Source organism: Monomorium pharaonis, chromosome 6 (genome assembly GCF_013373865.1).
Source record: "Monomorium pharaonis isolate MP-MQ-018 chromosome 6, ASM1337386v2, whole genome shotgun sequence".
NCBI lineage: Eukaryota > Metazoa > Arthropoda > Insecta > Hymenoptera > Formicidae > Monomorium > Monomorium pharaonis.
Genome location: NC_050472.1, coordinates 1,074,361 through 1,086,172, shown reverse-complemented (window position 1 = coordinate 1,086,172; position 11,812 = coordinate 1,074,361). Strand labels below are relative to the sequence as shown.

The 11,812-nt window shown below is 28.8% G+C and overlaps 1 protein-coding gene across 7 annotated transcripts in view; it reads right to left on the bottom strand.

Moving 5' to 3' along the window:
- Nucleotides 1–108: 108 nt before the first annotated feature.
- The window catches only part of LOC105834570 (rho guanine nucleotide exchange factor 11), a 38,386-nt gene continuing 26,682 nt past the window's right edge, over nucleotides 109–11,812 (bottom strand). For 4 of the 7 annotated variants that reach the window (XM_036288073.1, XM_036288072.1, XM_036288077.1 and 1 more), the window contains 9 exons: nucleotides 9,139–9,410; nucleotides 7,729–9,054; nucleotides 5,833–5,949; nucleotides 4,206–4,382; nucleotides 3,344–3,564; nucleotides 2,360–2,504; nucleotides 2,186–2,232; nucleotides 1,959–1,997; nucleotides 109–1,159 (listed from right to left, as the gene is read on the bottom strand). In XM_036288073.1, coding sequence (XP_036143966.1) covers nucleotides 1,058–1,159; nucleotides 1,959–1,997; nucleotides 2,186–2,232; nucleotides 2,360–2,504; nucleotides 3,344–3,564; nucleotides 4,206–4,382; nucleotides 5,833–5,949; nucleotides 7,729–9,054; nucleotides 9,139–9,410 — 2,446 coding nt within the window. In that variant the 3' untranslated portion in view covers nucleotides 109–1,057. The remainder of the gene's footprint in view (nucleotides 1,160–1,958; nucleotides 1,998–2,185; nucleotides 2,233–2,359; nucleotides 2,505–3,343; nucleotides 3,565–4,205; nucleotides 4,383–5,832; nucleotides 5,950–7,728; nucleotides 9,055–9,138; nucleotides 9,411–11,812) is intronic. The other 3 variants (XM_036288075.1, XM_036288078.1, XM_036288074.1) reach the window with 2 other exon arrangements.

Below are 11,812 nucleotides of genomic sequence, written 5' to 3'. Positions count from 1 at the left end.
AAAAAATAGAATTTCGGATTTATATGCTCCAAAATAGATTTTAAAAAATCTTTGAAGAAATTAATAGTAGTTAATTAGTAATTATTTAAAATAAATTCTTTTTACAAATTTTTTTGCTTCTTTCTCGTATTTTAATATTTATATTTGCATACAAACTGGACTTTTTATATAAAAAAGAATAATACTAGCGATATACACAGGACTCGGTTTGCAACGCACTACAACGATGTACAAAAAGTTGCATTTGAGAGATTAGTGCAAAATTATATAAATCCATTTACATAAAATCTTTGGCATTAATTATTGATCAATCTTTCGATAAATACAGGAATAAGACAAAAATTAGCTGTTTTATTGTGTATATTTTTAAAAAATGTAAATTGTGATATCTTAATTACTCGATAATAAATACTTATTATTAAAAAAAGTTGACATTATTTATTTACGTCTACTAATTATATTTGTTATAATTAATAACAATTACATTACTTATTATATTACATTAATGTAATAAAAGTTGCAGATATATTGTCTGATACATCAGCAAGCGATTTTTTTTTCATGGGTTTATGTTGAAAATTTTTATTTTAATATTAGTAATTTACAAATTTGCTTGTATAAAATTTCACAAAAAAATTTAGAATTGTGCATTCTACAGAAAATAATAATAAATTATTGTGAGGAAATTGATTATGTGTGAACATAAAAAATAGGTTTATGAGATATGTCTTGTATTTCAAAATAATGCATTAAATAATGAAAAATTAAAAAATGCAATAGCATGTAATGTATGTTATCTTCAAAAGTTCAAAAAATTATAAGGTAAATAAAACAGCTAACAATTTTGCTTTTCCTCTTGCATTTGTGCAACGTATCGTCCAAAATAAAGAATTATATGCAATATATTTTGCATGTATATATGCGTCGTCTGTTTTTTTCCAATTCTTCTATACAAATAATTTTGATTTCTCCCGTTATGCAAAAGCGTTCCAGCACCGTTCGTGAAATGCACCGCATCAAGAAGGATAAAATCGGTAAAATGTTTTTCGGCTGTGCCTCAACCGACGCTGTCGCCCATTACTTCAGTTTCCACTTTAAGCTCAAGGTTCTCCACATCTTCGCTGTCTGCAGCAGTTTCTCCATACACATCACTGAACTCCTAATAATATGTAAAATATATTACAAAATATAGACTGCAGAGATAGCAAAACAAAAATTAAACGACAATAAGTAAAATATGAAAATAAAAAGTGCTAACAAAACTATAACATTTTTCTTTAATTTATCTTATCAAGATTACTTGATATGCTTGTTGTCTACTGCTTCCCTATGTTTATTTACAATACATAATTTCCAAATGGCAGCTAATGTGAAATCGAAATAAATAATTTATAATTGTAACCTTCAAATGATTACAAACCTACTTTTAGATTTAAATTTTTACTTTAAATATTATACATAAAAGATGTTTTAGTCGCCAAATTCCTATTTTATTAAAAAAATTAAGTATGAACAGCTGTTGATATTGTTATCAACTTAAAAAAATACATGTAGCTGAAAATATCACTCTTTTTGTGTAATCTGTAGATATTATTCTCTACTCTACTTTAGAATTGGAGATATTTGTATCAATATGCTTATTACATGCACAACAAGATTACTGAATATAAGTAAGAATAGTTAACAAATTTTTTTCCGCAAAAATTTCTTATGTATTAGTCATCATTTTTATTTATAAAATTCAAAATATATTTTTAGAACATAACATAAAATGCCCATTTTTTTCATTCAAAACTAAAATAAAAGATAAATTCTTTGATGATTATGAATTTATAAAAAATCTGTACAATTTCTCTATTTTCATTATTGTACTGAACGGAAGCCTATTTTTAGGATCTCTAAAAGGGTTGCTTATTTTTCATAGTGCAACACTGAAACACATATATGAAAGTTCTTACTTGAAAATACAAAAATTTACGGATAATGATGCCCGTCCTCTAAAAGTTAAACAGTTTCTTTGTTATTTTAGTACACAAACTGTTCCACAACTATACTAAACTAAGGAACTTCTCTTAACACTAGATGTTTTAGCCACTAAAACATTATTTGTTATTTAACAAGTAAATTTAGTTTATTAATGTCTAATGCACACAGCCATATATAAAACTTAGGAGTTTTTTCTTACATCATGAGCGAGATCACTGGTACAGTTGTCTTGTCGCACAAGGTCATCTATAAAGATAACATATAATATGTTGAATTCTTTTTGTAATGGAATCCAATGCACACTCTTTCAAATATTACATTAAGTTATAAATATATTGCGATAATTACAGATAAAATTAAAGAAAGTACTAACCAAACATTGTTTGCGTGTGAGTCGTTATCATTCCTGAAAATTCACGACGCTGTACATCAGTATCGAGTGCGTGTATACGTTCCCTGCTCCTACGCAGTTCCTTCCGCAACTTTTCTCGCTCCTCTTCTCTTTCTTTTATTATCTCCTGTAATTTGCCAAAATTTAATATAATTTTTGAAAAAAACAAATATTGAAACAATTTTAAAGATATTTTATTATAATTTTGTTTTCTTGAATTTTCTGTTCGAATTTAAATTATATACTATTTAAGTGTATACATTAATTTTTTTATTATGTAATTAATATGTTAGTTTCAAAATATATAGCTGAATGTTTCTGAATAAAAAATGATACACAGTATATTGAATAAAAGATAGTGTTAAATAAGAAAAAAAATGTTCGCATATTAAGTTAATTTTTTTAAATTGAAAGTAATATTAGTTCAACCTTACTGGCCAGATTTATTATCGATATATCACTACGTTTCGACCCTAGATTTGAGTCCTTATCAAGTGTGAACCAAGTAAAGAACTATTTTTACCTTATTAATTAAAAAAAAAATGGAGACAATTTTGAAAAAATAATCGATATTATAAAATATTTCGAAAATTATTCGATTAATTCGACTGAAAATTTTTAACAGTATGCATCATTCATCATTAACGCAAAGATATGTTTGATAGCTGCAATTAAATTTTGCTCTCTAGCTAAAACAAAAAAATTAGAATGACGTGGTCATAAACTTATTGTTCTTTATTTTATTAGAAGTAAACATAATCAGTTATAGTTTTAGCTACTCTTAATAGAGTATATAATGTAATATTCTAGACAAGAGAAGAGACAAGATTACAAAGTATATACAAATAAAAAGATTATAATTTAAAATTTGATAGGAAATATTCATAATTCGTTTTCTAGAAAGTCATAAAATTCCAAGCAAATTCTTCAATTTGGGACATTCTGTAAAATAAATGATAGCCGTACCAGGAGTTGTGATAGTTGTGAGAGCTGAGACGTGAGATAATCGCAAATCGGCTGTACCATTCCCATGACTGATTGTTGAAGATGCGAGTGACTTCGTACTGAAGGACAACCGGTGGCTTCGCACGCAGGAGATGATAATGTCGATGTTCCACGCGATGAAAATATTGTTTCTGTCTCGCTTACATTCAATGTAGAATTCAGCTTTTCTATCAGCTGATCGGCTATAAGCAGAAACAAGCATATTACGTTGCGTACGCATATAAACTGCCATAAATAATTTTAATAAACACAAATATTATTAATTTTTGTGCATAATAACATCAGCGCATTATCAGTTGAGATTCTCTATAAATTATATATATAAAAAAATATTAAAAATTGAAAAAATTCTGAAATTTAAGATTAAGATTTTCAAGAATATTAATATTGTTACTTACATATGAAATAATGATAGTTTTACTTAAATCTTTTTAAAAAAAATTGATAATTTTACATTTCAGGAAAATATTATCTTTTTAACTTCAACGTTATATTAGTCATTTAAAGAGTATATGGTTATTTTGATAATAAGTGTTAAATTGATAATATTTTCTATTCCATATCTTTGGCTTTTCTCTTGACTTCTGAGAATATATTTTTTTAAATAAAACTACACAAAATTCTTCATGTAAGTCAATTATGTCCATCTAATTCTATGTAATAAAGATGTTTTCAAAATAAAAAATTTCTATTTTTCCGTACATGTACGTACGTATTCTACATTTTTTCTTTTAATAACATTTATAGTATACCAAATATCACATAATAAATTTTATTAATCACTAGAACTAAATGTGCTTTTTAGTATACTAATAATAAGTACTTTGATTAATAGCAGCAAATATGAGTTCAGTGGGTTCTTTTTCCACAGTAGATGGTTCAGATGCTATATCTGCCACATGCTCAAAATCTTCTTTAGGGATATTTAATATATCTGCCATCAATAACTGCTTTTCGAATAGAGCTTGCTTGATTATTTCATCTTCACGTCTCAAGCGTTCTGGAAAATTTTAAATATTTATGATTTGTTTATTATATAAAAATTTGTTTCCTTATATAAATTTTATCTAATTTCAGCAAAATCATATTGTGTAAATGTTGCAAAAGATTTTGTACTAAAGTTACTAATTATCACACACACACCACACACACACACACGCGCGCGCGCGCGCGCGCATATTTATATATACGCACATACTCTATATAAAAAGAGTTTCCACAACTAAAAAGTGTAAGAAATTTGGAAACGGTTAATGACAAGCATTAAAAAGTTGGTAAAAATTGATTTCAACAATGTTTAATCTCAAATCAACATCACATAAGTTAATGAGAATAAAACGATGTACAGTTTCCGACTTACTTGTCCTTCTTCAGCGTATTGTGTATCAACATGAATTAAACGAATAATTAAACCATTAGTTTGAGCATTATATTATCTTATCAATCTAATGTCAGTTTGCATATAAAGCGATATCAAAGAGATGGATATGAACAAGATGTACGACATTACAATGTAGATGATGAAAATAAAACGCAACGCGAGCTCTTCGTTAGATATTAATGTCTGCTTTTTAATAATTTATAGTTGTGAAAACTTTCTGTGTTCTTTTTAAGTAGGACTATTCGGATGTATGTTCTGCCAGTCATTGCCGGAAAAAAAGATTTACATACCATTTTTTGATTCTCTGTTTTGTTACCGATGTGTAATAGGCGTTATATCGATAATTATCAAGAAATTCGAAAAGTCAATTTCTTTATAGTCATAATGATATAAGTCAATGCTGTGGTTTAAAATTTTTTTATATGAACTCCGAATATTGTTAAAGTAATACGGCCAAAGTGTCTCTTTTCTTGAAAACGACTAGCAGTTGACTGATGGTCGTTTTATTCTCATTAACTTATGCGATGTTGATTTGAGATTAAACATTGTTGAAATCAATTTTTACCAACTCTTTAATGCTTGTCATTGACCGTTTCTCATTTGATATTATGCGTAAGCATCTTGCAAGCTTGTGAATTTTTATTATTTATTTATAATAAAAACATCTTGAAGAAAATTAATGTTTACATTTCTAAACAAATCGATAATAAGATTCATCGAAACAATGAGATATAAAAAAAATATTTAAAATTAATGTTACATTTCGTACAAGATATTCGTAACAAATAAATTTAATTAAAATTCAATTACAATTATTAATTTTTTATTAAAAAATTGCATTTTTTATAAAATGTGTTTCATAATTTTTGAGATTATAATAAGTGTCTAGAAAAAATTTTATTTGTGTTACTTACATTTCTATATTGTAACGTTCAATGTCACACAATTTTTGCATTGATACTATCGAAAGTATACATAACTATGACTAACTATACATAAAATGTAAATAGTATTTAATAATCATTACAATTAAATTAAAATAAATTAACAGTAGTGAAGAAATATGTACCTATTGGTGTAAGAACCGGTTCGGCGACATGTACAGGTGGTACTTCTACGTGAACTTCCACTGGATCTATTAATGATAGCTGAGTACATGTGACCATTCGTAGAGGCTCTGCCATACCTATAAGTAGAAAAAATTATTAACAACATTACAAATACATCTTTACTCCATATTTTGCTAATAAATAATTTATTAATTACTAAAACACTACATTTCGCGCGTGCTATTTAGCTTTTTTTCCTTTTATTAATTTAATTTATTACATTTTTTCATATATTTCACCTATATTTTTACATTTTAATAGTTTACAGTTAGAAGACAAAATTAATAACACGGCTTTTATTAACTAAAAAATTACATGTAATTTAATATTTTTTTATTGAATTGAAATAAAAAAATAATAAAAACAGCATATGCTTTGTTTATGCAATATTTCTAAAAAAAATATACAAATGATTTTTTGAAAAAAGAAACAAGATTCTGTATTTAATAAAATATAAGCTTTATTTATCACAACGCCATAAATTAAAATAGTACTTTAATTCGTAAAAACTTAAGAAAATAAACTTAGAAGGCATATCTCTGTTACGTACACAATTATTTTAAATTTTATTTATATATTATTAATTACCATAATAGTACCCGTTCGTTTATCAATTTCTAGATTTCTATAAATTTATATAATTAGCAAAATATCGAAAAAAGAAAGACAAAATTTTTCAATTTTGTGGTCGATTCTTGACTGAAGAAAACTTGGAAAGAAATCAAAACTAGTGCCAGCAAAACTATAAATATTAAACCAACTACACACTGCCAATCCTATGAATGTTATACAAATAAATTGTATGAACTACATTGTATGAAAATACAACAACTGTAAACGATTGCACACAATAATCACTATCATCATATAAAAAATTTATGTTTAAAAGAAAGGAATTTATCATTGAATTAAATATTTAAATAATCTTTTCCTATTTTTTTTAATATTATTAGTTACATTTTAATCGATAATTTTATTTGTAAAATTTTTTAATTTTAATTATGACTTGATATTTAACAATTAATATTTTGTAATTTTTGTTGCTTGTAAGTTTTGATAAAATTATATTTCTAAAACTAAATATAATCTAAAACAATAGCCCATTCAATCTCAAGAAACTTTAAAAAATTATATAAATGGATTCAATATAATCCAAAGACAAGAAGTACGCAAAGATTGAAAATATGATTTTACAAGAAATTATTCCAAGATATTGATATTATTTAGTGTCATGTCCTCATATTTTTCGCAATAATTTATTCTTCTTCATTTGTCTATTTTAAATCAAAGTTACAAGTCAAGGAATATACATATATATATATATTTTTTTTAAATAATCTTTTGTATATGTGTGTGTGTGTGTGTGTGTGTGTGTGTGCGTGTGTTTTGTGAAGATATTTCAAAAAATGTTGTAAATTGCATGTGCGTGCAAACATGCAATTTAATTTATATTTCTGTGCAATTAAAAATTTTTTATTTTTGATTTGATTTTGCGTATATTAGATAAAATAAAAAAAATATTCTAAGAGTATCAAAAATAAAATTTAATACTATCTCTCTAATTAAGAAACTTTCTTCATCATTTGTTTCAAATTGTTCACACCAAGAAAGGTTTATATGTATCTCTAACTTAAATTAATATATTTAGAGATATTAGAAAATTATTTCACATAATTCAAAGTGTCAGAAAACAATCTACTTTTCTTTAACAAAAATTTTTTACGATATTTTTTAGTCGATTAAAAAATTAATTAAGAATAGGTTTAAAAGAGTGTTTAATTAACGGAAATTAGATCATAAGTATCGCATCTATTGATCATACAATAAACTTATGTTATCCATTTGATAAATACAACCTGTCGTTGGCGATTCAGTCGATTGCACTCGCTGTTGTATGTGTTCAGTCGTAGGAGTTCTTGCGGCGGTAGTGGCTTCTGGCATTTCCTCGTCATGCTCTTGCATGTCGACAGTACTTTGTCCAAGATCTCTAGATTCCTGATCCTGCAGATGATCCTTCTCAATAGTCACGTCATCCGCCTCCATTGCGGAAGCTGACGTATCCTCCATCGCGTGCGTCGGCTCCTCTGATAGCGCGATAGACGACGGCGTCGGTCTTCTACCTTGACGACTGCGCGCTTTGTAGGCCTCTACAGCTTCGGAGATATGCGTACACCAGAGCTTGCGTTCTGCCGAGGACGGCGCCACCAGATTGTACATCTGCGCGCCGTTTTCCGAAGTGTTGACAAGATAAAGGGAATCCTTCTCAGCGGCGTTGTGACGCACTAGCACGGTGGACAGCTTGACAATCGGGCTCAGCACGGAGTTGCCCGCCTGGTTGGTCGTGTTGATAAATTTGAGCAGATACTTATCGTCCTGCCGATGTAGAAAGAAGATCGTATCATCGAGTAGCACCACATGTAAATCGACTGGTTTCGGCACCGAACGATTTTGCATCGATCGATTCGGCTCAGTGCGTCGCCACTGTAGCGGACCTTCGTAGATCAGCTTGCGCTTTGTGATATCGAGATTCTTAAATTCCTGCACAGTTGGATGGTCGAACTTGTCGAAGGCTGACCGATCGATTGTTCGTTGAATCTCAATAAGGCGTTGATGATCCTCAGCTTCCTTCACTGCCTGATTCACACGACTCAGGATCTCCTTGCTACGCTCGAGGCTGCGGCATATTGCCGCTTTCTCCTTTTCGTTACTATCTAGTGTGTACTTGGCGAGATTTTCAAAGAGTAATGGGTACTTGGTGAGTCGCAGCATACCAGTAAGTATGTGATCTTTCAACTGAAGTCGACGGCATAACGGATTCGCTTCCACCTCGTTCAAGAAGGCATTCAACTTAGAATCCTTACGTCGACGATCACGCAGAGCATCCAGGGCGACTTGCTGCTTGGCACAGTAAGTCGACGCAGCCTTTTCGAATATCTCACCAGCCTCGCCATCAAACATTTCCAGCAGAAGATCGCCTACGTCGTTCACGCATGGGTTCTCCTTCTTCTTCCGTTTCATTGCTTGATTAAAACGCGAGTGTATCATCAACATTTCGTCTAGATTAGAGAAAAGCAATTGTATCTGATCTAATGGCAGCACTTGAGACTCCAATAAAGGCTTGTGAAAGACGTGTGAAAGCACTTTCAATGCACGAACGTGTGAGCGTTCGGTGTGAAACAATTCTGAAAGAAAAAAGATATTTTATAAAATTACTAATAAAATTTCTAATTGTCTTTTAAATTGTAACAAAAGTTAATTATACTCACCGTTAATAACATCTTGTCTTTTCTTTTCAGTGTTACTGAGTTGCGCGAGAACGTCTTCGGAGACAGCCTGACTCCAATCCGGTGGATCGGCCTCAACGTCAACATCACTGTCCCACGAAGTTGACGCGTTCGCCGCCGATGAAGATGGATGCACCTGCTCCAAACTAGTACTAGGACTATCCAGGCTCCTCGTTGAAAGACTGCTATTCGATGAACTACCAGCCGAGTTCCCGGGAAATGTGCCGGAAGGATCGCAATCACTGGAACCGACTCTACAGTCAATCGTTAGCAATATATATATTTTACTACTTACTAACTATGATATACCTAATGTTTGATATCATCGATGCAATTCGCATCATCATCATATTGATATTATACAAATACATCAGTATTTTTAAGTTAAGAAACACTGAAAAAAGAACATTTTTATTTTGAGAATATTTATACTTTTGAAGTGTTAAATATTAAAATGAGATTATATAGCGCTAAACAAATAATTTGCTTATGTGAAAAAAAATGCAATAAGAAAAATTGCATAGTTTTATCAAGAAAAATATATTCTTAATACTCAATAACCATTTTTATGAATTGAGACGACAAAATATCAAATAGAAAATATCTTTCAAGATCTAGAACTTTTAATACTAATATTTAATATTGATATAATATCAAAACAATTGTTAAAATATTAAACGTATTGAGCTGTTTACATAACTGTTACAATATTGAAATAAAATTATAAAATTTGGCTGAAATTTAATTTATTAAATTCTTTGTGTGTGTGTGTGTGCGCGCGCGCGCGTTGTGTTTGTACAGATACACAGTTTCTGCATATTCAAATTATACTCTTACTTATATATGAAATTAAAGAGTTTATAGAAAAAAGAAAAAATGATAATGTGTTGATTCACATAATTTTCTTGAAACATTTTCAAAGTTTTGAAATTTTACAATTTTATTTTCTTTTAATTCAAAATATTATAATATATTAACTATTTATGACATGTCAGAATTTTCAAATGTTTCTAAATTTATGAACAAAAATGTATAGAATGTATATAAAGGTAACATATATATGCAAATATATATCGTTGAAAAAAGCCATAAAAATGCACAATATAAAAAACTTAGTCTTTCAATCATTTCCTCATGTTTAAAAAAATTTTTCAAATTGAGGCTTTCATGCACACATGCATCAAGATAGAATATTTATATTTTGAAACTTTTTTTCTTTCATGATATGAAAAATATTGCAATTCTTTTTTTTTATTCAAAACTTTTCATACGTAATGAAATACAAAGTAGACACGATATTAATAATTTGAGATATATTTCTAATAACAATATTGTATAAAAAAATACTAGTGTGAACAAAAAGTATTATCTTAATCAATACTATACATGGTATAATTTTTAAATGTAATATTTATCTTTTTTGGAATCAAAAGTCTAACAAAACAATATTATTTTAGTTGTTTAATTTTTAGAATTGAGTTCCTTAAAATCGTAATTTATAATATTCCTTTAAAATGTATTTTATAAAATTTCATAAACTAGAAACTAATTGACGACATACGAACTAAAACAAGATAATATAAAGAAAACACATAATTGTATAGAAAATCTTATCACATTCCAATACTGGAACATATATTTTCTCTGTACAGAAATAAAATTATCAAACTAATTTTTTCTATCCGTCTTTGTGGGTAAGAATATAAAATAAAGACATCAAAAGGTAAACATTTTACAAATGTTAGAATATTTTGAAATATAAAATTTATGAAGTGTATTTTAAATTATTTAATTTATTAATTTTATTTTAATTTATATTTTTAAAAATGTTGATATTTTTCTATCTGTCGAAAATTATAATCTCGATTAAAAAATTTCGTTGATCATAATCATTTGATTGATCTGTAAATTAAATTATTTATTTATTTTTTAAATCATTACAACTGTTTTAGATGTTAAGTTTAGACCCCGTATTATGTAAATATTAACTTTTGAAAAATCTTGATAATTGTTCTAAATAATATGTAAAACACGTATAGTTTTCTTTTATTTCCCTTCATTCGTCTGCAATAAAATTTTCATTAAAAGTAATGATAATTAACTTGTCTAACACATACGGGGTTGAACATTTTAACAATATTGAATCAACATTACAATATTCCAACATCATAATAACGTTGTAACGTTATTGGAATGTTCTGCTGTGTGTGGGAAATATAAGAATATAATCTCCCCTGCTGTAAAAAAAAATACCTTTCAGACCTCGTACGTCGTTCGTTAAAGCAATGCGGATATTCGCGTGCAATGGCAATAGTGGCATCATCGTTCGATGCTTCGACGTGCACTTCGGTGTCGTTTTCGTCGGCATCTGAATACTTGTTTGAAATGACGATATTGGCCAACTGATCTGGACGCGAGGCCGACTCCAGTAGTGACGGATCAACGACGGAGCCTCTGTCGTTAGACGCGGTTCGAGGGCGAACGCGTCGCGAGCCGCGCTGCCTCATTTCTTTGTTTTTCCTTAACTCGTTCGAGAGTTTCAGAGAGTCCGTCACATCACGCGACGTAAGAAACCTTGCATTATCTAAGCGGTCGGCGCTTCTCGAACTTTTTTGTCAGTTTGTATCGTCACACTTTAGTGAGCCTCACATGTATA